The 27240-nt window shown below is 45.1% G+C and overlaps 1 protein-coding gene across 1 annotated transcript; it reads left to right on the forward strand.

Moving 5' to 3' along the window:
* The first annotated feature begins 4902 nt into the window (after positions 1-4902).
* HSD17B8 (hydroxysteroid 17-beta dehydrogenase 8) lies at positions 4903-27240 on the forward strand. The gene is made up of 9 exons (XM_068249337.1): positions 4903-4973; positions 9615-9817; positions 9899-10015; positions 12105-12200; positions 20824-20909; positions 21772-21856; positions 21939-21981; positions 23268-23342; positions 25689-27240. The coding sequence occupies exons 1-9, from the start codon at positions 4928-4930 to the stop codon at positions 25703-25705; spliced, it is 768 nt and encodes a 255-aa protein (XP_068105438.1). The 5' UTR covers positions 4903-4927; the 3' UTR covers positions 25706-27240.

The raw sequence follows: 27240 nt of genomic DNA on the forward strand, positions 1-27240 counted from the left end.
ATTTCTTTGTTCTGGGTAACTGTCTTATCGTCTGTAAAGGTTCCCATCTATCCATCCAGATTATGGTGGTCTAAGAAGTGCTAGTCAGTGAGTGGGGCGCAGTTTTGTGATCTAGAAGACATTTTATCATTATCACAACGAACTTAAAGAGGAACATTAGGAAATGGGGAAAAAAAAAAAAGAAATCAATACATTGTAAAGTGAGAAATTAAAAAATAGAAGAGATCACTAAATGATTGATATTCACCATGTAATTTGTTCATGTTGTTTAGTCAGCCTGCACGTCATCATCTTTACTGCTGGCAGACAAGAAAAAAAAACTAGACAGAACCAACTGCCATTATCTATAAACCCAACCCCTAACAATGCAAGTTATTTTTTCTAGATGTACACAGAGGGAGATACTGGTTGATTGGCAGTTGGAACAGACATTTCCTACAATGCAACAAGGCTCACAGACAAGAAACTGTTAGGTCCATAGTCATGACATCACACTGTGGGATGGGTTTCACCACAATAGGCTCTATTCATAAAAGGCTTTGCTGTAAAAAAAAATGGAGGGAAAATACCGCATCGGTATTTTAGACTTTGTGTGCTAATTCATAAAAAAAAAAAAAGTTTACAGTTGTGATAAAATCTGCCCTGAATCTGTCTTTTAGTATTTTTAAACAATCTATTCAAAGGGACAATGAGCTCTGAATAAAAACGAAATTGGTACTCACCTGGGGCTTTCTGCAGTCCACTGTAGGTCGGGAGGTCCCACGGCGTCCATCCGGCTCTTCTTCCAGGGCCTGGACAGAGATGGCTGCCCGGCGACACTGGGCCCGAGTGTCGGGCTCCTTCTTCCTCATACATGACGTCATCACGCCGGCCGACGTGACAGTACGCGTATGCGCCGTACTGTCACACTGGCCGCAGTGGTGACGTCAGACGTGACGTATGAGGAAGAAGGAGCCCGACACTCGGGCCCAGTGTCGCCAGGAGCCGCCGGGCAGCCATTTCTGACCAGGCCCTGGGAGAAGAGCCGGATGGATGCCGTGGGACCTCCCGACCTACACTGGGCTGCAGAAAGCCCCAGGTGAGTACCAATTTTGTTTTTATACAGAGCTCGGAGTCCCTTTTAATATTATTTTTTATTTATATAGCACCAACATATTCCGCAGCGCTTTACAAAGCACAATAAGACAAGGGGAACATAGATACAATTAAAAAAATGTACAGCAGCGTCCCAAGCAGCACAAATATTGTGACAAACCAGTAAACATTAGGAGGATGACCCTGCCCTTGCGAGCTTACAATCTAAAGGGTAGAGGATGACACACTAGGTAAGGGGGAGGAGGATGGATGAGGCAGTGATATTTTGCCTCTGATTACATTGTGAACAGATAAGTAAATAAGGGCTATAGAATGTTATAAGCTTGTCTGAAAAGGTGTGTTTTAAGAGTGCGTTTGAAGATGTCCAGGTTTGGAGCATGACGTGCAGGCTGTGGAAGAGAGTTCCAGATAAGGGTTGATGCTCGTGTAAAGTCCTGGATGCGAGAGTGAGAGGAGGTGATCAGTTTAGAGGCCAGGAGAATTTCTTGGGAGGAGTGAAGGTTGCGGGAGAGACATCTTGAGATTAGTGATGAGATGTATGGAGGGCACAACTCATGGAGGGCTTTGTATGTTAGAGTTTGAACTGGATCCTCTGGGTAATGGGTAACCAGTGGAGAGAACGGCACAGTGGGGCTGCATCGGAAGAGCGTGTGGAAAGGTGAATGAGGCGGGCTGCTGAATTTAGAAGGGATTAGAGAGGTGCTAGCCTGTTTTTTGGTAGACCACAGAGCAGGGTGTTGCAGTAGTCTAGGCGGGAGATGATTAAGGCACACAGCTTAGAAGAACTTCAAGAAATGTTACACATGCAGGCTTTCTGATGTGAAATTTATCTGAAAACCGGTACCCAAGAGGTTAAAAAACACAGCCTGGGTATTCCGGAAAGCCTTTTCTGTTCCCTCCTCTCTGCTGCCGCCTGGGAGATCTGTCCCCATTAGCTTGGCTGTTAATCTGCATCCTTATCTAAACAGAGGGTATTCTCAGTCCTAATTCTGCATGCTCTAATCTTTATGAATTGACATGTAGTGACATGTGTTGAGATGATCACCGCACAAGGCGGTAATTTCCTGCACTGCTCAGGAATGTCAGCTTTTCATGCGGAAACAGCTTTTATGAATTGACACTTTGCTAAATGGTCGGTAAAGTCAGCTGTTTTGAGCATTACCGCATGCGGGAATGTTTTATGAATAGAGCCCAATATCAGCCATACAGACCGCCCTGATGATCTGTTTAAGAAAAGGTAAAGATTTCTGGTAGGAAAGGGGGTATCAGCTACTGATTAGGATGAAGTTTAGTCCTTGGTGACAGTTCCTATTTAAAGAAGGTAAATTAGAAATGGACTTGCTTGTAATCATGATGTACTGGGAGATTAGGTCTCGGAGGCTAGGAAGTGCAGAAGGTTTTTCGGACTGAGGCGTCATCAGGGGGCTGGGAAATTTGAGTGCAGTGCTCGCTATTTGTATCCTCCGTTTGCATAGCGGGCAGTGCATATATTGACTGGTTTGGGGTGGGGGGGAGGTGGTTTTTTAAGGTTACACATCCCTGAGGAGGGATCTATTCAGGTTGGGCATCAGTAAAGGGAGGGCTTTGTGTGAGAATAGGTTTAGCGATATTAAAATATTAGTAAAATTAGCACTACACAATAGTAGAATATCTGCCATTTTACCGATATTCTACTTGAGTTATCTCTGATGCTGTAATTTCCCCTGCGCCCATTTTGCATGGGCGCCTCTTAAAAGCTTCTGTGATGTGGTGGTTGCTTGGGTCTATGTGACACGACTGTGGTTCCTCAGCCTCTGGTATGGACGGCGGTGGCTCGGTGTCTGTGATGGACAGCGGTTGCTCGGCTTCTGTGAGGGACGGCGGTTGTTCGGCCTCTGTGATGTGGAACCCTTGACTGTTGTGTGAATCAGTGTTTGTGGTTTTAAATGTTTTTTTTTTTTTTTTTTTTTTTGCAGCTTCCAGGAGGCGGTTGGTAGGTGAGTGGTTAGGGAGGGGACCAAGTGGGGGTTGTACCTACACACGGTGTGCCTGCTAGTGACATAATCCATGATTACCTCCGACCGAAGCCGCCCTCCTGAATGCTGCTAAATGTATGCAATTCCTGCAAGATTTGGTACGGCAGGCACAGGATGTATATTATAACACTTGATTGGCTGATAGGCTGCCTGCTGACCAGATAAAGGTAGGAATTTGCTAACTGGGAGTGTGCATTTGCTTTTCGTGTGTGTTGCAGACACCTTAAAGTGTACGCGAGACGAACAAACATACACGATTTATACAAACCTGGGGCTTCCTCCAGCCCCATCCACACGGATCACTCCCTCGTCCTTAGCTTTCTATCGCTGTCACCGGGTCCTGTAACTTCGGCCAGTTTTGTGCAATGCGCTCTTTCCGGCGTAGAATAGTACTGCGCCTGCATTACAGCAGGGGAGTCATTGTTAAAGGGAGGGTTCAAATGACAACAGGGTTAAATTAATGGTAGTAAAAATTACAGATATATTACTATCAGAATTACTGATATTCTACCAGCGGCTTTCTCTGGCGCCCAAATTACTGCGGCACTCTTTTTGAATGTACCAGAAGCCAGTACCTATTCAGTAAGATGTCCTTGGGCAAGACTCCCTAACACTGCAGGGTGGCATATAGAGTGCGCCTTCAGTGGCTGCAGTTCTCAAGCACTTGGAGTCCTACAGGAAAAAAGCACTATACAAATGTTAACATTTATTATAAAAATCCCCAAGTAAGTGCAAGCCAATTTTTCTCCATCTCCGGTTTTCTTTAATCATGGTGCCTTTGCAATCAACAAAACGCATGCGCTTTAATTATTAAATAGAAGCGCATACAGTGTGAACAGACACGTCCCTTTTCCACCGGCTGTGCTGCGATTCAATAATCAGAGCGCTCGAGTTGCTGATCGCAAGGCCACCACGATGAATATGTTCATTGCAGTGCCACTTTTCCACCAGTGTGCTTTGTTTCACTGCGGAGTGGGAAAGCGCTGCATCTTTCGTGTGCTTGCGATAGTCTGCTATAGCAGCCAATCACAAGCGCTGCTAACTCGCAGGGAAAAAGCACACAAGAAAATCACGATTGCATCCAGGGCTGTGGAGTCAGAGTTGGAGTCGAGGCAAATTTGGGCACCCAGAGTCGGAGTCGCTGATTTCATAAACTGAGGAGTGGAAGTCGGATGATTTGTGTACAAAATCCACAGCCCTGTTATGTTAAGTATTACACTAAGGAGTCGGAGCCATTTTGGGTACCTGGAGTTGGAGATGTGGTTTCATAAACTGAGGAGTTGGAGTTAGAAGATTTTTGTAATGACTCCACAGCCCTGATTGCATCGCAGAGCTGCGATTGTGCTTTTTGGTGGAAATGAGCCAATATGTATTTAACATCTCTAGTAAGCTTTAAGCCAAGGTCTGAGCTTCTTTGGTGGCACAAGGGGAACTGTACAGTGCACAGTATTAGCTATGCTGATGAGTGTATATTCCTGCATGTATTCATACTGCAGCTGCTCCCTCTGCTGGCCTCTCTCTCCTATATAGTAATGGACGATCACTCCTCCCAAGTTCTCTATGGTGAGACGCTCTCTCCCTCCCTGCTATGGTGCGACACGCTCTCTTTTCTCTATGGTGAGACGCTCTCTCTTCCGATCCTCTCTATGGTGAGGTGCTCTTTCTCCTATATGGTGCAACACGCGCTCTCCTCTCTATGGTGAGCCGCTCTGTTTATCTCTCCCTTTATGGTGAGCCGCTCTCTCTCCACCTCTCCCTCTATGGTCAGACGCTCTTTCCTCCCTGCTCCTCTATCGTATTTGGCAGAGGCAGGAAACATGGCTGCCTCCATCAGGCTGAAGTCCATGCTGGCTCTGGTGACAGGTCACTCAGTTACCTCCTCTATCTAATGTCCTGCTGCTGATTTATATTGTGTCCTCTGTACTTTATCTTCGCCTGGGTCAAATCGCAATATAGTGTTTCAAAAGGATAAGGAAGCTCTAAGTGTGGAAGACATGTTACAGGCAAAGGAAATGTACCTTTTTAAAAAGTACCCCGAGCCGAAGCTGGAGTACTGAACATCAGATACTTAGCTAAAGAGGAGGAAGCCTCAGGATCTCAGTGAGGCTTCTCTCCCTGCTGTGTTGTCCCCTGTAACTGAGCATGACCCCCCCCCCCCCCCCCCCCCAGATAAACGACAATGCATTTGTTGCTAATCCTAACGGGGCTGTCAGAGGACGGAGCCGAAGTTGCTTAAAAAACAATTCAGCCTCCAGCAATCGCTGGAAGACGAGTTATATCATTCCCCCACTATCCATGGCGGCCTGGAGGCGGAATAGTAATTAACACGGCCGGTGTTCCGACGTGATAACCTACACGTCGAATTTGCCTACATCCACTGTCAAACGTATACCAGGAGGACTAGGGTTAGGGTTGGGGGAGGGGAAGGGATAGTAAAAGTCTATGGGATGTAGGTTAGTTCGACGTGTAGGATAAAGTGTTGGAGCACCGGACTTGTGCAGGATCAGCTATATACCAGCTGTATCCTGCGCCCAAGTCTACCGGCGCCGATTTCATATGTATGCGACCCAGCCAGCCCGCCCACGCGTATGTACATTAAGCCAGAGCCGTGGGCTCGCGTGACCCCGCATCATGAAGAAGAGCTGCACGTCCCCGCCGTGGAGAGGGGCCAAACTTAGCGGCCGACCTGTAGATCAGCGAGGGAAGCCTCAGTAGGAACCTAAGGCTTCCCTCTCTTAGGGTATGAATGCGATTCACTTTAAAGTAAACCTGATCTGAAAAAATGAGATACTTACCTTAGTAATTGGACGTCTCTGGATATTCCAAAAGCTTTCTGATTCATCCAGGTGCCCACCGGCTCATTCATGGACCACCTACACAACTGTCTTGTCCTCCCCTTTCTATTGAACACTGTTCAGTTTGGAGCCAAGCTGTATATCTCAACAGTGCTAGTTCCAAAACCATTACCTAAAATGATCAGTATTGGTTGTTTTGTCTGATATGTTTGAATTCCGTTCATGGCTTAATGTATGCTGCAGTGTAAATAATGGCCTGCAATGGGAGATTTTAAAAATTGGAGAGGGAATGTTTTAGAAGCAGGGATTACATTACCATACACTGCAGCTAGTATAATGTCAATATATGCACGGTGTAGCAACTCATACTATAAATGCTGACGCTGGGCCAGATTTATCAAAGCAATTATGACTTTTTTTCTTCTTATTTCCTACCTATTTCATCAGTATTGTAATCTGCATGTGTTCTGAGAGTAAATTCACTATTTACAAAATAAGACATTCGCTCAAGTTTTGCATGAATTTCTAGAAATGTTGTACTGGCAGAACAGTGCAAAACCAGTGCTAATCTGTCATAGAAATAAGAAGTGGTTGATAGCACTTCTAAAACCCACTGGGTGATGAACTGTCAGCTTGTGCTGTATGTGGCGTTATATTCCCCATGTAACTGAATTAACCACTTAAAGGGGTTCTGTGGAGTCCTTCAATAAACAGACACTTACCTGGGGCTTCTATCAGTCCCCTGTAGCTGTCATGTCCTTCTCCGATCACTCGTAACCCTGCTGCCGGCACCGGACAATTATTAGTCTAACAAGGCAAATTAATACGTGCTCCCATTTGCATCTTTGGGAGCTTATTGTGCAGTATGTGGGGTTTTTTTGTACTGCGCCTGCGCAGTAAGCTCCCGGAGATGCGAGGGGGAGCACGCACACGTGCGGCCGGGCAGATGCATGGCACGCGTAATTAGGCCGAGACAGGTGGCGGGGAAGGAGTGATCGGAGGAGGACGGCGCGAGACATTACAGCTACAGGGGGCTGATAGAAGCCCCAAGTAAGTGTCTGTTTATTTTTATTGAATGACTCCACAGAACCCCTTTAAGGACCACAGGCTTACACTCCTCTAGTGACCAGGTGATTTTTTACAATTCAGTGTTCTGCAGCTTTTACAGCTCGCTGCAGAGCCATACAACTTGGCACACTAATGAATTCCATGTTATTTTTTTAAATAAATTTCCTTATTTTTCTCTTATTTAGCCGCCCCCCCGAGATCCAATCAGTGATCGATCAGCCTATGAGAGGAGATCACATTGTGGGCCACTTGAGGGGACAGTTTTGTCACTAATCTGTTCTCTTACAGTGCTACACATAGATCGCAGCGCTGTATAAAGAGAAAAAAACTTTTTCTTCTAACAGCCTGCCAGCCGTGATTGCGGGCTGCCAAGCTGATCTCCGTGCGGAGCTCCATATGTAAAGTGGGGATGCACGATCACTGTTAATCTCCTCCCCTAGGACTTGACGCCAATCGGCGTTAGGTGGTTGCAGAGTGGTTAAAGTTCTCCTTCACAGCTATCGGTCACATCTCTTCCTTGTAAAGCCCGGACAGCAGCTATACTGTGAGATATTATTCATGAAGCAGGAGTATCTGGACTGATTGACATCATTCACTCCATCTTACCCTAAAGGGGCCCATACACTCAGCCGATTTTCTGGCCGACCGATCAATCCCGATCGATCGATTGATTGATCGTTTGCAAATCGGTTGGCTAATCGACCGATCGATGGCCGATTTCGATCGATTTCCATCGAGCTGGCAGGATGGAAAATTTAGGTCGATCTGATGAGATTGCTTATCAGTTTGCATTGGCCTTAATGGAAATCTGATGGCAAAAAAATGCCATCAGATAGAATTCCAATAGATTTCAAACTGAAATCTATTGGAATTCTATCCTGGTAAAAAATGTTCTAAAACTCATCAGATAGATCATCAGATGCATTTCTTATCCATCTGCTGCCAATCTGACGAGTGTATGGGCACCTTAAGAAGTGCTCTGACTACTGCTGTTTTCTAGTAAAATACTTTGGTGAACCATCTTTTTCTGTGTCAGAGCTGCCACATTACACCTTACTTCATTCTGAGGATTCTCTCACAGACTGCACTAATTCTGAGAGTCCCTCCTATCTCCTCTTGTTTTTAGAAGAAAATTGCACCTTCTAAAAATGTCTGAGACAGTTCTGCTTGATTTCCAAAAAACTTCTAAGATTTTTCTCTCAGACACTATTGATAAATCTGGCCCACTGACATGCTAATGTATTGGGCTAAAATCAGTAATTAACTTATGTGTTAATGACTGTGGCTCCAAATAAACTGATGAGAAAATCAATTGTATCTATCCTCTTCCTAATTTTTTTTTTTAGATATCCCACAGTTTTATTTTATATGTAAAGAGACTCTAACATCAAAAACATCCCCTGGGGGGGAACTCACCTCGGGTGGGGGAAGCCTCCGGATCCTAATGAGGCTTCCCACGCCATCCTCTGTCCCACGGGGGTTTCGCTGCAGCCCTCCGAACAGCCGGCGACAGACCCGACTGTCAATTCAATATTTACCTTTGCTGGCTCCAGCGGGGTCGCTGTGGCTGCTTTCGGCTCCGAAGTAGACGGAAATACCCGATCTCAGTCGGGTCCGCTCTACTGCGCAGGCGCCGGAAACTTGCGCCTGCGCAGTAGAGCAGACCCGACGGCGATCGGGTATTTCCGCCTACTTCGGAGCCGACAGCCGTCAGAGCGCCTGCGCAGGAGCCGGGAAGGTAAATAATGATGTCATCTTGTACGGAGGGCTGCAGCAAGACCCCTGAGGGACAGAGGACGGCGTGGGAAGCCTCATTAGGATCCTGAGGCTTCCCCCACCCGAGGTGAGTACCCCCCAGGGGACGTATTGACGTTACAGATTCTCTTTAAATTTAGTTTTTACTGTTTCATTGTCTTCTGAATGACTCTTTCATTGACGTATGCCAGAGCTCAAATCTATGAACGAGTGACCCTTTGTATCTCTTTCCTGCTCTTAGAAGCTATTTACTGCTAGGAAAGTGTTTTATGGCTGTAATTACTTATCAGTGAGGGTTATGCTATAATCCATCCCAGTCCCGACCCGGACAGAAACTTCACTTGCATAGCTGATGTTTAACTCTTTCAGGCAGAGAAAGAAAAAAAGGAACACAGCATAGGTATTTGTGTGCTTTGCACTGTGCATACACATATCTATCTCATCATGTCACCTCGGTCGTCCTTTAAAGGACAACTGAAGCGAGAGGAATACGCAGGCTGCCATATTTATTTCCTTTTAAGCAATACCAGTTGCCTGGTTGTCCTGCTGATCCTTTGCCACTAATACTTTTAGCCATAGACCCTGAACAAGCATGCAGCAGATCCGATTTTTTAAAGACCATGACCTAGGGCAGTAGGCAGTAGGAAGCAGGGGGCGGGAAGCAGACTGGCACTGCCAAACATGTGAACTGTAGACCCAGTCTGTGGTCACCCTGCTTAACGGGTAAGCAGTGGTGCATAGGATGGGGGGAGAACAGGATGGGTGAGCACAGGACAGAGGGAGTACACAGGACAAGGAGGAGGGGGGTGACAGTGGGCCTTGGCCCTGCATATATATTGTTTAAATACGCTGTAGCAGTTGATATAGTGTCTGGTGCGCCCCTCAGGTGGCGGGAGCGGCATCGGGCGGGCCGTGTGTCACAGACTGTCCCGGGAAGGGGCCTCAGTGATTGTGGTTGATGTGAACCTCCAGTCTGCTAATGACACCCTCCAGTCTCTGTCACGTGACCTCCCTGGACAGCAGCATGCAGCATTCACAGCAGATGTATCCCAGTCTGACAGCGTCCGCACGCTGATGGAGCAGATCCAGGTACGGGGGTAGCAGTGGACTCTGATTAGCTGAGCTGTGCTGTTCTGTACTGCAGCTAACCAATCCACAATCTCTCCTCAGAGCTGCTTCTCTGCCCCTCCCCGTGTGGCCATCAACAGCGCTGGGATCACCAGGGACGACTTCCTGCTCCGCCTCTCAGAGGAGTCCTTCGATTCTGTGCTCAGCATAAACCTCAAGGTAACTGGATACGCCAGATTTTTAAAAAGTTTTCTGGTGGAAAAAATTAGAATTCTTTTCCAGGGTCAAATCAGAAATCGGCTCTACTAATAATATTCTTTTGTCTTCTTCTCTGGTCATCTCTTCTCACTCCCACTTACAAGACTTTTCTCTATCCTCTCCCCTCCTCTGGAACTCTCTCCCTCAACACATCCACCACTCGCCCACACTTACCCTTTTTAGGCTCAACCTGAAAACTCACCTCTTCAAGCAAAGTATACTCTCTCATTTAGGACACTCTGGTCACTGATCACCACTTACCATCGCGAACACAGTTTCCCTTCATCATTAGTCTTATCCTTATTCCTTACAGTCCACAGAGCAATGTTTTTATTTTACTTTTTATATAAACGATAAGGGAGGCTCATATTGTTGTATGCTGCTGGGGGAAGCGCCATAAGTTACCAAGGGTGCTGATCCTCCATCTTTGACTCCCGAATTTGTTCTTCTCCGCTGGGTCACACCGCATGCTGGGAGATGTAGTCCAATTAGATGTAACCAGAGTGTACTCACATCTTACTGGACTACATCTCCCAGCATGCATCATGATGTGCGCGTGACCCTACCACTATGTACAAATTCTGTCTTTTAATGCTGTGTAATGTGAGATTTCTTCCACCCCTATGTAAAAATCTGTACTTGACTTACTCACTGCATCAGCAGCAATCCACCATTGTCTGTACTGTTAACTGTTGTATTATGTATATTGTGAACTGCAACAAGGAGAAACAGAGGAGGTGTGCGCTCATACCAGGTAGCACCTGACTTCTATTGACTGCAGAAAGGGCTGCTCAAATTAAAATAGCACCCAGGGCATCTAAATAGCACATTAAAAATGCATGCTAAAAATGTGACTCATTAATTAAAAAAAACCCTCCAATTTTACTTCTTCTTAATACATTTAAAAGTTTAACAAAGGCTTTTATTAACCAACTTCCGAAGCCTGACCGATGGCAGGAATTTCAGGCAGATAAGGACTGATGTAATTATTTTATTGCACACATTAGCAGAGCGCAAACAAAAGCTTTCATCAGCAGGGGTGAAGGGATAGGACACTGTACTTTAAAGAGTGTAGAGAAGTCACAGATTCTATCTTTACACCTTCCCCGGGTGGCTGGATGGTGTAATGGTTAAGGGCTCTGCCTCTGACACAGGAGACCTGGGTTTGAATCTGGGCTCTGCCTGTTCAGTAAGCCAGCACCTATTCAGTAGGAGACCTTTGGCAAGTCTCCCTAACACTGCTACTGCCTATAGAGCGCGCCCTAGTGGCTGCTGCTCTGGCGCTTTGAGTCCGCCAGGAGAAAAGGGCGATATAAATGTTATTTGTATTGTCTTGTCTAAATAAATGTGGGGAACATTGCAGCTCCTATAGCTATTAGAAACCAGGAGAAACTGCAGGGAAAAAAAGTGGCGCTTGGTTCCCTTTAAATTTGATCAAAAGACCGCACTCACGTCGGTGCCGGGCCCCAAGGCCATCAATCACAGTTATCATGGAGGAGTCCGCACACAGACTTATCGGAGCAATCCACATAAATTTTATTGTCCCATCACATGTGTGTAAATGAATAGTCTGACCTGCATAGGCCTATGCAGGTCAGACTATTCATTTACACACGTGTGGTTCCCTTTAAAGGCGCAGCATATGCAAATTGCTTCTTCTTTCCAGAAAATGCAGGATCTAAATTGATTTGCCCTGCAGGAGTTAGCCCACGCTACAGGGGAGCCCCATATAGACCTCCTTGTGCCCCCTAGAAAGGGGAGCAGCACTTGCAATTCCCCTAGCACTACATGCAGCGCCCCCTGTTGAGATGCAAATATTTTGTGTGGCTGATTCCTGCAGGGCGCAGCAGTACAGTTAGTGTAGGCTCTGCATATTCGGGTAAGCAGATTGAATTTGCATATGCTGGCCCTTTAAATGTGTGGAGAGACAGTTCTGCAGCAGTCAGGGGCTGCTTGGTTATGGGCACACACCATGCAACTCTGTTGTAACTGCCTTTTCTTTTTATTGGACACAGAATTTTATTCTGATCTTTCCAATCAATTTTCCCAGGGCCCGTTCCTCATCACGCAAGCCGTAGCCCGAGCCATTGTAGCCACAGGGCAAAACGGAGGCTCCATAGTCAACATCGGCAGCATCGTGGGAAAGGTGAGTCCTCACACCTCCTGGCTTTTCATGGTGAAAAGAGTGAAATGATCGTCCGCTTAAGGGGTGTGTCTTTAACTATTTAAAGAGACTCCGTAACAAAAATTGCATCCTGTTTTTTATCATCCTACAAGTTCCAAAAGCTATTCTAATGTGTTCTGGCTTACTGCAGCACTTTCTGCTATGACAGTCTCTGTAATAAATCAATGTATCTGTATCTGTAGACTTGTCGGCCTGTGTCTGGAAGGCTGCCAAGTTCTTCATTGTTGTGGTTCTGCTATGAACTCCCCCTTCCAGGCCCCTCTCTGCACACTGCCTGTGTGATATTTAGATTAGTGCAGCTTCTCTCTGCTCTCTTATCTTTTACAAGCTGGATAAATCGTCCTCTGAGCTGGCTGGGCTTTCACATAGTGAGGAAATTCAGACACAGGCAAAGCTGTTTGCAGGAAGAAAAGAGCAGCCTGAAACTTCAGTGCATGAGAGATGCAGGGGGAAAGAAACACACAAATGATCTCTTGAGATTCAAAAGGAAGGGTGTATACAGCCTGCTTGTGTATGGATGTATTTTGTATGTGTGGACATACTGTACATCAACCTACTTCCTGTTTTGGTGGCCATTTTGTTTGTTTATAAACAAACTTTTTAAAACTGTTTTTAACCACTTTTAATGCAGCGAGGAGCGGCGAAATTGTGTCAGAGGGTAATAGGAGATGTCCCCTAACGCCTAGGTTCTCAACGTGTGGTACGTGTACCCCAAGGGGTACTTCTGATGGTTCCAGGGGGTACTCGGGCTTGATATACTTAACCAAGAATAACAAATTTAGAGTTTTAGAAAATGATACATCTTATTTTAACAACACCAAATTAGTGTTTTAGCCAATTAAAAGCAATAGTAAATTCTTGGAAATTATTTAGAACCAATTATGTACTACAATAAAATAAATATTTGTCAAGGGGTACTTGTGATAATGTTTACTATGATAGGGGGTACTTGGTGAGTATGGGGTTTTAAAAGGGCTACATGCCAATAAAATGTTGAGAAACACTGCCCTAACGCACTGGTATGTTTACTTTTGTGCGATTTTTAACAATACAGATTCTCTTTAAGAACATTATTCACTTCAAATGGCACTGACATCTTCTGCAGCACATAGTCATGTCACTGACTGTCCTCAGAGGAGCGCACAATGTAATCCCTAGCATATTTATAGTATATGTTCACCATATTTGTATTTGTTTTATTTACAGTGCTGCCCATAATTATTCATACCCCTGGCAAATTTTGACTTAAAGTTATTTTTACTCAACCAGCAAGTAATTTTTTGACGGGAAATGACATAGGTGTCTCCCTAAAGATAAGACAATGTACAAGAGGCATTATTGGGGGCTGGGGGGGGGGGGGGACATTTATCAGCTTTTATTTACATTTGAGCTAGAAGTGTCCAGTCCAAAATTATTCATACCCTTCACAAACTGTCAGTCTGTAGAAAATCCATAGTTCTATACCATTCCAAATAGTCCAAGCTGTTCTGAAGCATCCTAATTACCCTGATTAATTGGGAACAGCTGTTTTAATCAACTCAGTAGGAAATGCTAAGGTGCAAGTATTGGGTCTCAATCTGCATATGGTGACTGCTGCAAGGGTGAAACGGATCGTTCAGGCGAGGGGAGCCTTCAGTGCCCCACATGCGCATCTGACCATTGTGATTTGTGGTCCAACAAACTTGGTGAGCCGCTCTCCATTAGGTGTTGGTGGTGGGAGTGACACACTGTTTACTACGCAGCGCTGGTCAAGTTTATGTGGAAATAATTATATAGCTTTGTGTGCACTAATAGCACGTCAGGTATGCTCCAATTTAAACCAACTGACGTGAATAGCAGTAATCCAAGATTGTTAAAAAAAAAAAAAAAAAAAACTTCTTTTAGTAAGAAATACTATGAAAATCTTTAAAAGTTCCAGACTTATAGCTCCAACAATATCAGTCAGAAAAACCAGCAGTTCTCTATACAGCATGTGAGGGAGGAGCCTTTGAGCGCACTGGATTGATCTTACCCTCTGTTGCGACTCACTGTGGTCTCCTAGTGATTTCTGTGGCTGTCCTGTTCCCCCACTACTGTTGCTGACTAACGTGTGATGTATTAGGCTCCGCCCAATGTGTTTCCTCCTCTTTCATAACAGACCCGTGCAGAACTTAGCATTTAGGGTGTGGTACCCCCATGGCTGCTATTGTGAGTGTTTGAGCGGTGTGCAGTGTGTATGATTGGTAACAGCGCTGTTGCAGTTTTAAATCACTTTGTGTGTTTTTTTGTTTTGTTTGTTTTTTTAAACAAACCTGTATTTTTCTACCGCTGAATTCACTAAAATCACTTTTTTAATATTTAATTGCTTATTATTCCTCTAACCCCACATATTTGACATATTCTAATATTTGACATATCACATATTCGCATATTTTAATTCATTAGATGGGATTTGTCCACCTGGTTCTATAGAGGCAACATGTTTCGTATAAACCAATTCCAAACATCTTTGTGGGGGTCTCAAGTGTTAGAAACATCAATTTATTGTCGCCTTAGCATTGATATAGCGATATCAAAAACGTTGACGTTTAAAAACATGTTCAATCATACATATGTCCTCATAGTGAGTGGTCAGTTCTCATTAGTCACTTGGCACTGCCTTTGCAAACAGTCTGCACCAATTATCTGTCCCTTAAAGGGAACCTAAACTGAGAGGGATATGGATGTTTCCTTTTAAACAATACCAGTTGCCTGGCAGTCTCGCTGATAGCTGCAGTAGTATCTGGATCTCACACCTGAAACAAGCATGCAGCTAATCCAGTCTGACTTCAGTTGTTGAGGGGCTGTGGCTGAAAGTATTAGAGGCACATGATCAGCAGGAGAGTCAGGTAACTGGTATTATTTTAAAAGGAAAAATCCATATCCTTCTCAGTTTAGGTTCCCTTTAATGGGAAGGTCCGAGCTAATTAAAAATAAAAAAAAATCTGCTTACTTGGGGCTTCCTCCAGCCCCTGACAGCCGTCCTGTGACCTCGCCGCAGCTCCGATCCCAGCCAGTGGCCCGGGGTCCCCTCCTGTGCAGATGCTGACCTCGCCAGGTCAGCATCTACTGCGCGAGAGCCGCTCGAGGTCGTGCTGTCTTTGCAGAACACTCCAGATGATGCCAGCCCGACCGCGAGTGGCTCTCACGCAGGTGCGCAGTAGATGCCGACCTGGCGAGGTCAGCATCTGCACAGGAGGGGTCACCGGTTGGATGCAGAGCTGCGGCAAGGGCTCAGGACAACTGCCAGGGGCTGGAGGAAGCCCCAAGTGATAAGATTTTTTTTAATTTAGCCTGCATCTTTCCTTTAAACCACCACCGATGCACCCCCTGCAGTGGAAATGGCTGGCTGGGCCTACTAAGCTGGCTGGTAATTAACAGTAGGCACAAACTGTGCTCAGTGGTAGTTCGGGAAGGTTCAGCACACACCTTAGGGGATATATTGACAAAGGCAGTGCCGGAGGATGGCCGCATACAATCATTGGTACTTGTTCCTGAGGGCTGGAAACTACTAGACCGCTTTTGGCTGCATTTCTGGATTGCTATAAATCACTGGCTATTTCCAAAAACGATTTTGCCAATATCAGTGAATAGAGACGAACCAACTTGAGCATTTGCAATTAGGAATATGTAGAAGCTTTCCAGAGGCGCCAATAGAATAAAAGTCACTTAAACGAGCTTAAAACCGATGGGGCAGTGGTGGGCCTATCCCATCCATGCAGACAAAGCAAACAAAGGAAGGACTGTGGCATCAACAGTCAAACAACAATTTTATTTATACTCCACAGTAAAAATAGGCAACGCGTTTCACAGGCTCAATCCCGCTTCATCAGGCCAATCAAAAAGGAGCATACAGCTTAACAGCATCAAAACCACACAGAGGCGCTCAGTGTGGTTTTGATGCTGTTAAGCTGTATGCTCCTTTTTGATTGGCCTGATGAAGCGGGATTGAGCCTGTGAAACGCGTTGCCTATTTTTACTGTGGAGTATAAATAAAATTGTTGTTTGACTGTTGATGCCACAGTCCTTCCTTTGTTTGCTTTGTCTGCATGGATGGGATAGGCCCACCACTGCCCCATCGGTTTTAAGCTCGTTTAAGTGACTTTTATTCTATTGGCGCCTCTGGAAAGCTTCTACATATTGCCAAGTCCACCCTGGGTGGAGGGTTGTACCCATCTTCTTCCCATCTACAGAGAGCGACTTTCAATCCTGAGTGGGGTCAGGTTAATCTCCCCACCTGCCTTCACAGTGGTTGCCTAATGGTAACCCTGGTTTGTGAGTATTAAATTGTTATATTACTCATTATTAATTATCATCTATACAATATCACACTATTGGGCTCTTGGTGTCCCTGCTCCCTATATTTGCAATTAGGAGAACCGCAGGACATGCAGCATTTTAGGAGCGTTTGCTCTCCAATGTAAAGTATGTAAGCGCTGTCAATTCCCTAATGAATCGCTTTACATACTGCTTTGTGTGTGATTTTAAAGCGCAGGAGGTACCCAGGCCTCTTTAAAATGTTCACATTGCCAAATACACATGCAAAAAAAATGAAAATTAAATGACCAATCAGAACTGAAATCACAATCGCTGGCAAAAAGCTTACACTTTTTTAAAATCGCTACAAAAATCACCAGGAATTGCTCATGAAATCGCTTGCTTAAAACGCTATTTGCGATTCCTAGTGCATTAAGGCCCTGATTGATAAGTGAACGCCAGTAGCGTAGCTAAGCAGCTTTGGGCTCCAGTGCGAGTTTTTACATTGGGCCCCCCAGGCACTCTATACGTAACAATTCATATGGAGTAATAAAACATGCCAAGGACATCCACAGTATGAGAGGTATAAGCAGCGGAGGAGACATGCACAGTATGAAAGGTGTAACCAAGGGAGGGGACATGCACAGTATGAGAGGTGTAAGCAGGGGAGGGGACATGCACAGTATGAGAGGTGTAACCAAGGGAGGGGACATGCACAGTATGAGAGGTGTAAGCAGGGGAGAGGACATGCACAGTATGAGAGGTGTAAGCATGGGAGGGGACATGCACAGTATGAGAGGTGTAAGCATGGGAGGGGACATGCACAGTATGAGAGGTGTAAGCATGGGAGGGGACATGCACAGTATGAGAGGTGTAAGCAGGGGAGGGGACATGCACAGTATGAGAGGTGTAAGCATGGGAGGGGACATGCACAGTATGAGAGGTGTAAACAGGGGAGGGGACATCCGCACTATGAGAGATGGAAACAGGGAAGGGGACATCCGAAGTATGAGAGGTGTAAGCAGAGAAGGGGACATCCACAGTATGAGAGGTGTAAGCAGAGAAGGGGACATGCACAGTATGAGAGGTGTAATCAGGGGAGGGACATGCACAGTATGAGAGGTGTAAGCAGGGGAGGGGACATGCACAGTATGAAAGGTGTAAGCAGGGGAGGGGACATGCACAGAATGAGAGGTGTAAGCAGAGGAGGGGACATGCACAGTATGAGAGGTGTAAGCAGGGAAAGAGACATGCACAGTATGAGAGGTGTACGCAGGGGAGGGGACATGCACAGTATGAGTGGTGTAAGCAGGGGAGGGGACATGCACAGTATGAAAGGTGTAAGCAGGGGAGGGGACATGCACAGTATGAAAGGTGTAAGCAGGGGAGGGGACATGCACAGTATGAGAGGTGTAAGCAGGGGAGGGGACATGCACAGTATGAGAGGTGTAAGCAGGGGAGGGGACATGCACAGTATGAGAGGTGTAAGCAGGGGAGGGGACATGCACAGTATGAGAGGTGTAAGCATGGGAGGGGACATGCACAGTATGAGAGGTGTAAGCAGGGGAGGGGACATGCACAGTATGAGAGGTGTAAGCAGGGGAGGGGAACAGTTTGGTAGTGATTACCACTATTCAAAGCATACATAGAAGTTATCATTAACAGCATAGCACCACTAAACAGCTAATACTTACTTCAAGGCCCCCGGTGTGGTTGCAGACTTTGCACCCCTATTGCTACTCGACTGGTGAGTGCTCATTATGAGGACATATGTTTTTGATATGATATGAACATGTTTTTAAACTGCAACCTTTTTGATATTGTTACATTAATGCTAAGTTGAGACTCCCATAAAGGTGTTTGGATTTGGTTTAGGTTCCTTCTCTCTAGTTTGGAGAGGAGTATTCTAATTAATGAACTGCTCTCCTTGCAAGTAAAATTAAATATTTTGAATAAATACACTTTTGTAAGCTTTTTTTTTTTTTTTTTCTTTCCGGGGGAAGAGACCAATTTCTATACATTGTTTACACAATCTATTTGGGCCAGACACTCTAATTTTGTTGAAAGTGACAACTGGGGAGTAGTTTATGCCCTGGAATTAGTCCCCTTTCCTTTGCCCTTTCTATGTGGCATTTCTTATATCACCTTTTATATAAATCAGTATTGTTAGAATGAAGATCAGGTATCTGTTCAAATAGGCAAACATTTCCATAGGTTGGATCTTTATATGAAAATAAGTTATCCAGATCAAGGGATATCCAAAGAACAATACTCTACTCCATTTTAGAAGACATGTCATCGCTTAAGGTGGCCACACACGATACAATAAAATGATCTGATTTTACGGCAATTCGATAAAAACGATCGGATCTCCCGAAAAAAATTGAAAGCTTTTTTTTCATTCGACTGAAAAATCGAATCGGATTTCCCGTTTTTTTCGATTTTGATCGATCCGGAATGCCAGATATTTGTCTTCAATCTTTCTAAAGATTGTATGGTGTGTGTTAAGTTACGTACACACATGCGACAACAATCGTTCGTTGTGAACGACGAACGAACTTTTAACTTTTAATTGACGAAAGAACGACCTGAGTAAAGTTAGTTTTTAAAGGTGTGTAACGATCTGATCGTTAGAATGAACGTTACACCACGTAAAGCAACCATTGCGCTTGCGCATAAAAATGAAAAGTTCCATGGAGAAATAGTGAAATGCGCATGTCAAGCCTAGTACGAACGATCGTTTTCCAACGATGTACTACTTTTGCAAACGATCGTCCTTGGAAAAAATCCGCCAAGATAGATCGTTCATTTTTAACGATCTAGCTCGTCCGTCGTTAGACTTAATGGTCGTTGGCTGCTTTTTTTTTTATCGGGGAACGATCGTTTCAAACGACTATAGTCGCATGTGTGTACGCACCTTTAGATTGTCAATTTATTAACCACTTCACCACTTAGGGGTTTTACCCCCTGACCACCAGAGCAATTTTCACCTTTTAGCGCTCCTTCCATTCATTCATCTATAACTTTATTATTACTTATCCCAATGAAATGAACTATATCTTGTTTTTTTCGCCACCAATTAGGCTTTCTTTAGGTGGGACATTATGCCAAGAATTATTTTATTCTAAATGTGTTTTAATGGGGAAATAGGAAAAAATGTGGGAAAAAATTATTATTTTTCAGTTTTCGGCCATTATAGTTTTTAAATAAAGCATGCTACTGTAATTAAAACCCATGAAATGTATTAACCCATTTGTCCCGGTTATAAAACCATTTAAATTATGTCCCTATCACAATGTTTGGCGACAAAATTTTTTGGGAAATAAAGGTGAATTTTTTTCAGTTTTGCATCCATCACTAATTACAAGCCCGCAGTTTATAAAGTAACAGTGTTATACCCTCTTGACATAAATATTTAAAAAGTTCAGTCCCTAAGGTAACTATTTGTTTGTTTGTTTTTATTGTATTTTTTTTTTTTAATTACAAAATAAAAATAAAAATTGGGGAGTGTGGGAGGTAATGAGTTAATTTATTGTGTAAATGTAATGTTTGTATATGTAAAATGCTTTTAGGGTGTAGTTTACTATTTGGCCACAAGATGGCCACAGAGTGTTTGTTTACATGCGACCTGTAAGCGTCCGGAAGGACGCTTACAGGAAGCAGTAGGAGGCTGGGAGACTCACAATGACCGCGCTGTTTCTGAAAGAAGCAGCAGATCATTGCGGGGGCTAGATCAACGAACGGGAATGGATTTTCCCGTTCATTGATCTCCGGGCGAGCGGGCGGCGGCGTGCACGAGCGGCGGGTGCGCGGACAGCGGCGGTAGCGCGGAAGGTACGGATTTCTCCGTCCCTGGTTTTTTAGGGGGGAAAAAAGGGACGGAGAAATCCGTACGCGTGGGGGTAAAGTGGTTAATATACACACCCTAGCAATTTTCAGTTTCCAATCATTTTTATCATAATTGGGGAAAAATTGAGCACAGGTGTGTGGTACATTGGTCAGATTTTTGGAATATTACAATCAGTCAGAAAAATTGATTTCAATTCTTAAATTGAACAGATATTTAAAAAATTGTATGGTGTGTGGCCACCTTTACACTGAGCAGCTTCTCCTGTTCTGAGTGATGGCATTACCTGTCGGGCAACCCTGCTCTCTCCCAGGACTGTACTCAACCCTTCAAGTCATTTGATTGGTTTATGTTATTCTTTAGGAGTTGTGTTTGTATTTGCCCTTGGTCATCGTATACATAACTGTCAGCTTGTAAAGTGAGTGGGAGATGACATGACTCATCAGATATCTTCTTTCCCAGGTGGGCAATCTCGGTCAGTGTAATTATGCTGCATCGAAGGCTGGGATAGAGGGTCTGACCAGGACCACAGCCAAAGAGCTGGCCAAGTGAGTGATGTCGTCTTGTATGCTACTTGGCCCTGATTTATTACATTTGGGTGTGTCCGGTGAGTGAACTCCAGGGGAGGGGGGGCAATGACCTTTAAAACTGATATACTTCGGCTCACACACGTGCAGTTTGTCCAGAGACTCAGGACGCGGAAGACAGAGGGATATGAAGACTGCCATATTTATTTATTTGTAAACAATGCCAGTTTCCTGACAGTCCTGCTGATCTCTCTGACTGCAGTAGCATCTGAATCACACACCTGAAACAAGCACGCAGCTAATCCAGCCAGACTTCAGTCGGAGCATCCGATCTGCATGCTTGTTCAGGGTCTATGGCTAAATGCATTAAAGGCAGAGGATCAGCAGTGCATCCAGGCAATCTGCATTGTTTAAAGCGAACCTGAACTTGAAACTTCCTCTCTGCTCTAAAAGATAAGCAACGTCATAATAACATTGAAAGAAGAACATGTTACAGCTCATAATCTATACTGTCTACTTCCTGCTTTCATGGAAGCAGACATATTGGTAACATCCTGTGTTTACAAATTAGCTGCTCTGCAGTGGCAGAGGAGAGATCAAATTACAACTTGTGATTAGTGACAGATGAGGAGGAAATTGACAGGCTAAACTCTCTAAATACATACAGGGTACATTTCTCTGTTTCCTTCTGTCCTGTGCAAGAGTTCAGGTCCACTTTAAAAGGAAACACGTCAGCCTCAGTATCCCTCTCATTTCAGGTGTGCTTTTAAAAAAAATCCTATATTCTGTATTACATTGCTGGCTTCTGCATTGTTTCATACCTGAGCACTACAAGATGTAGGGCTTGTATATGAACCCCACCGATGTCCTGTCCCCTCTGCAGGTTTGGCATCCGATGTAATACTGTATTGCCTGGGTTCATCTCCACGCCGATGACGGATAAAGTTCCACAGAAAGTCCTGGACAAAGTGAGATGATGGGAATTTATTTTTTGTGCTGCCGGTTTTGTTTTCTTGTTGCGTCACTTTATGTTTTCCCCCTTCCCCGCAGTTTGCTGGAATGGTTCCGCTGGGAAGACTCGGCCAGCCAGAAGGTAATGCTAAAAACAGTCCGTTAACGTTCTGCACTTTTATAATTCCTACCAAATTTCCCTACAAGCCGGCTTATTCAGCAAGATCCGGCTAAGATCATGTGATCCCATGTACAGTGCCGGGACCTCTATCAACCAATCGGGTGTCGCTTTTTATCATTTCGGAGTACTTTTTGTGAAGCATCTCAGGATATACTATGACCTAAATTTACATATACCAAAGATGGGCTTTAACCAAAGCTCCTGATCTGTATCTGCGTGACTTTATGCACTGCATAAAGGTAGCCATACATCTAGTGATAATGAGCAGATTCCACCAAGAGACACCTCTCTCTCTGACCCAATCTGATTAGAGAGAGATCTGTCAGGTGCCCTTACACCACAGGCTGGTTCCCGATCAATTTAATGTTGAAATCGATCAGGAATCGGCCTTGTGACGCCGCATCGCTGGCCCGTTACTGCCCCCCCAATGTCATATGTGCCCCCCCCGTGCACTATACTTTACCTGTCTGCCTTGGCTGCTGGCTGCGGGCTGTTCTGCAATCTGCATACACGTGCCCCACATGGTTGCCGGCGTATACATGGGCGCATGATGCCACGCGTGACCACGCTACGCTGGCAACCACATGGGGCACTTGTATGGGCGGAGCCCAAGCCAGTGGCAGTCACGGACAGGTAAAGTATAGGGCACCTGGGGGCACATTGGACATTAGGGAGGACGGCGTCGGGGGTTTTGTCGCGTTTATTGCTTGTCCCGATATCGCTCGCTGCTACTTCAACGTACCAGATCAGCCACGCGGGCCCGACATCTTGCAGCATGTCTGACGTTACATGCGACCAATTTCACCCCGAATTTGGTTGCATCATCGATTGGGCATGCTCTTGGCGGCAGATCGGGTGGTCTGTCGGCTGCCAAGTCGATATTTATGGCCCCCTTGAGGCCTCTTTTTTCACGGACTGTTGAGCTGTGTGTTCAGCAAGCAGTTGCCAGGCAGCAACAAGCAGTTACCAGGCAGCGGTGTGCAGTTACCAGACTGCAGTGAGCAGTTACCAGGCGGCAGTGAGCAGTTACCAGGTGGCAGTGAGCAGTTACCAGGCAGCAGTGAGCAGTTGTCAGTTTGAGAGGCATTTCACTGCTTATCAACAGTCCGTGGAAAAGAGGCCTAACTGTCACTTGGTTGGCTGATGAGATAATTGCATGAATAAGCTGGTGTTCCTAATTGCTCAGTGAATGTGATAATCTGTGTACAGATGAACTCCATTGACACTACTCATTGCTGTTGTTGTAGATGTCGCTGATGTCTGCGCTTTCCTGGCCTCAGACGACAGCAGATATATTACCGGAGCAAGTATAGAGGTGACAGGTAACGGCCATTTCCATTATTTTACACTTCGTCTGGCATTGCTTCTTCTATAGTAGTCTTGTCACTAATACCAATACTAAAGAAGGGAAGACAAGATCCTTCTACATACACTGCAGTTATAATTGTCCGATACAATAAAATGATCTGATTTTACGGCAATTCGATAAAAACGATCGGATCTCCCAAAACAATCGAATGCTTTTTTTTTCATTCGACTGAAAAATCTGATCGGATTTCCCGTTTTCTTTGATTTTTATCGATCCGGAATGCCAGATATTTTTCTTCAATCTTTCTAAAGATTGTATGGTGTGTGTTAGATTGTCAGTTTATTAATATACACACCCTAGCAATTTTGTCAGAGTTTCCAATTATTTTTATCATAATTGGGGAAAGATTGAACACAGGTGTGTGGTACATTGGTCATATTTTTTAAAATGTTACAATCAGTCAGAAAAATTGATTGCAATCCTTAAATTGAACAGATATTTAAAAAATTGTATGGTGTGTGGCCACCTTAACATCAGATTATTCTGGAGTTATAAATGGGAGGAATAGCAGGAAGTACAGTAAAGATCCAGATGTGTGTAACAAGACTAGGGATGCATATAATTAGTCTATTTCCAAGATGCTTAAAACGTGCATCAGTTTGGAATTACTAACATCTCAGTGACCACCCATAAAGAAGACGTGTTTGGTGTTCTTGTGCTGGTTGTTAGATCACTGGACCTGAAAAGGGAGAACAATGTTAAAACTGACTTACCTCAATGACCTATAGGCTCATCAGACCCCCTCCAGGCTCTTATTGCTTTGGGCCTCCCCTCCACCTTGCTGCTGTATGCCCCATGTAGAATTCTGATTGGATCTCCTGGGCACATGCCCTGACATCTATACGCCCTCTCTGTACTCACTCCAGCATGGCTGTGCGTAGCAACCGTTGCTGGGAGCGTCCTGGGCATATACAATTCTGATTCTTTTCGACCTGCTCATTCTATAGACAATCTGGGCCACAGCTGTGTGATGCACAGGGCCACAGCGTAGACTGCGCATGTGCCGGGCTCTGCCTGATACCAGACACAGCTGTAAACAGGGCATACAGTGGAAAGATGGACGCCAGTCGCAATATAGGGCATGGAGGGTTCTGAAGAGCCTATAGATTGAGGTAAGTATATATTTTATTTTTTCATCTCTGGTTTATTTTGAAAGACTCCCAGGGCGAAGCAATAAATCTCTTTAGAAGTCCTTTGGGTCCCTCGCCGCAGCTCCCGTCCTGCCCGGTATCCCACTGGCTGCCTGTATCGCTGACCCATTGGCGGGTCATTGCTCCTGTGCATGCGTGCTAACACACCCACGTCATTGGACACTTACTGTGCAGGTGCAGTACGCGCCCGGTAATGTGGACGCGTGTGTGCGCAAGGATGCTCTCATGTGCATGCGCAGAGGCGTTGACCTGTCGATGGGTCGATGATACTTAAAGGCAGCCAGCGGGACTCCGGGGAGGATCGGAGCTGCGGAGAGAGACCTCAGGGACTTCTAGGAACTGGAAGATGTCCCTGGTAAGTAAAGAGAGATTTATTGCTTCGCCTTGGGAGTCCTTTAAGTATAGTCACTTAAGGGGGCCATACACTAGGCGACCAATCGACCATCCAATTCGATTATTATAATCAAATCGGATTAAAATTCGTGCTGCCAAGTGCATGCCCGACCGACAAAGCGACCAATTTTGGGACTAAAATTGGATGCACATTCGATCGTGCATGTTGGAAAATTCCAAGCCGAGGTTGGTTGGTCGGGTGCGCGGCGGTACGGCGGCCGATTTGCGAACGAGCGAGGAGACGACGAAAGCCCCGCCGCAATGTATAAATGTATGCAGGTTGTAGTGCATTTATACATCACCTGTCCGGTGTCAGCCTCCACGCAGCTTCCGTCCATCTCCGGGTTCCACATACACGCCGGCGGCGCTCTGACGTCACGAAAGCTATGCGCTGGCAGACGCTATGCGCCACTAGCGTGTATGCGGCTGTTACCCGGCAAGATGGACGGACACCGTGCGGAAGCTGCTACAGGACAGGTCACGTATAAATGTACACACACACTGCATACATTTATACATTTTGGGGGCAGCGGCGAGGCGGACAGCGGCGGCTCAGCTGATTCCCTGATGATTTCATGCTGAAATCGGACGGAAATTGTCCTGTAGTGTATAGGCAGATTCAATTAGAGACAAATTTGTCTCTTGGTCGAATCTATCCATACTCGTTCTAATGTATGGGCACCTTTAGAAAATATATTTCCAAAAATGTCAGCGCTGTGTAAATGCATAAGCTGTTTCTGCTATCGTTTCCACAGGTGGACTGCACATGTGATCACATCTGGCGCCTGCAGTGTTCAGAGACCAGCAGGAGGCGCTCTGTCTGCTTACAGTTATGGAGCATCACTCTACAGACACGGCAGAGAAGACAATGCAGTCAGCGCTCTCATCCAGACCGTCAGTTCTTCACATCCGTGCTCAGGAGAGCAGAGGGAGAGGAGAGACTCCATTCTGCATTATTATATTTAAATTCTTGATTTTATACTATAATGGAGATAATTGTTGGAAAAAAAGAAAGGATTTATCAGTGGAAATAGTGGAAAGATTATTATGGATATCAAGGTTAGGTTCCATCTTTAGGCACAGATAATATAGTAAGTGTACAATCAGATCACTTAGAAAATGAGTGCTGAAAGTAGCCGAGAGTTCAGCCTAAATAACATCTACTTTTACAAATGTGACCATGTGACCTGAAGCATAGTTACATAGTTATTTTGGTTGAAAAAAGACATACGTCCATCGAGTTCAACCAGTATAAAGTACAGCCCAGCTGAAGGCGGTAGTTGCAGCACTGTCAGGCTGGGATTACTGCTGCAGCCTGACTAAGCATAAATATGCTGTCCTGACTACAAGGAGGCGGGGACAGACAGAGCTGCTCGGTGAGTCTGTGCTAGAATTACTGGCTGGTGAAGGGGATCCTGACCAGATTATTTATCTGACTTCAGCCAATGAAGGAGACTCTACGCACATTGCACTGGGGTTACTGACTGTGCTTGCTCAGGAATCAGTGGAAGATGGGCACTTTTTCTGTGGTAGGTCCTGTGAGAGGAAGGGGCACTCTGGGCTATTGAACCTGGGCTTTCCTGGGGTGGCCTCACTGTCACTATAGTCCCTTGTCCTCTTTTTTTAACCCTTTGGCTGCATCTCTCGACGTTACCACAAATTGTTTCCCCAATGAAGATCAGAAGCTTTTATTAAATCCTAAATACCAGACCAGCAACATAGTGACGGCTGACATGTTTTCACCCTTTTTTCTTTGTATTTTTATTTAGGCTTGGTCAGCCTCGGTCCTGCACTGCCTGTGTCGGGTGCCTGAGGGGGTCTAGGGAGGTGATACTTTTTTTCTATATGGGATGCAGCTGTGTCACTGGTTAGTTTTTTTGTACCTGAAATTGGGCCCAGTTTAGCCTGGGATAATCGTTGGTAACCCAGTTATGTCGCTGACCATGCTCTAGCTGCATGCTATCCGTGACTGGGGGATATAACAAAGAAGCCATGATGCAGAGTGTCATATCAGTGTTAACATTGTGGGTAATCATTCAACCATGGGTGTTTATATTCGATATACTGTATAAGGCACGGTTCACACTTGTGTTTAAAAATGGTCCGTTCACGGACAAACTGAACGGATGCGAACGGATGTGTTAACCTATGGAACAGTTCACATGCGTCCCTTCCACTGAACAGACCGCAACTTTCTTGCAGCACCAAACTTTCCTGACTGCTGAGCCCAGCGGACCGGAAATGGAAGCTGAAGCCCTGTATTGGGGACAATGAGAGAACGGACCGTTATAATGGCCAAAATCCGGT

Source organism: Hyperolius riggenbachi, chromosome 8 (genome assembly GCF_040937935.1).
Source record: "Hyperolius riggenbachi isolate aHypRig1 chromosome 8, aHypRig1.pri, whole genome shotgun sequence".
Lineage (NCBI taxonomy): Eukaryota > Metazoa > Chordata > Amphibia > Anura > Hyperoliidae > Hyperolius > Hyperolius riggenbachi.

Excerpts from the sequence above, each read along its gene's own strand:
- HSD17B8 (XM_068249337.1), top strand. The coding sequence starts at position 4,928 with ATGGCTGCCTCCATCAGGCTGAAGTCCATGCTGGCTCTGGTGACAG. Across the intron at positions 4,974-9,614 it reads CATGCTGGCTCTGGTGACAG|GTGGCGGGAGCGGCATCGGG; the intron begins GTCACTCAGTTA and ends TGCGCCCCTCAG. Across the intron at positions 21,857-21,938 it reads CACAGAAAGTCCTGGACAAA|TTTGCTGGAATGGTTCCGCT; the intron begins GTGAGATGATGG and ends CCTTCCCCGCAG.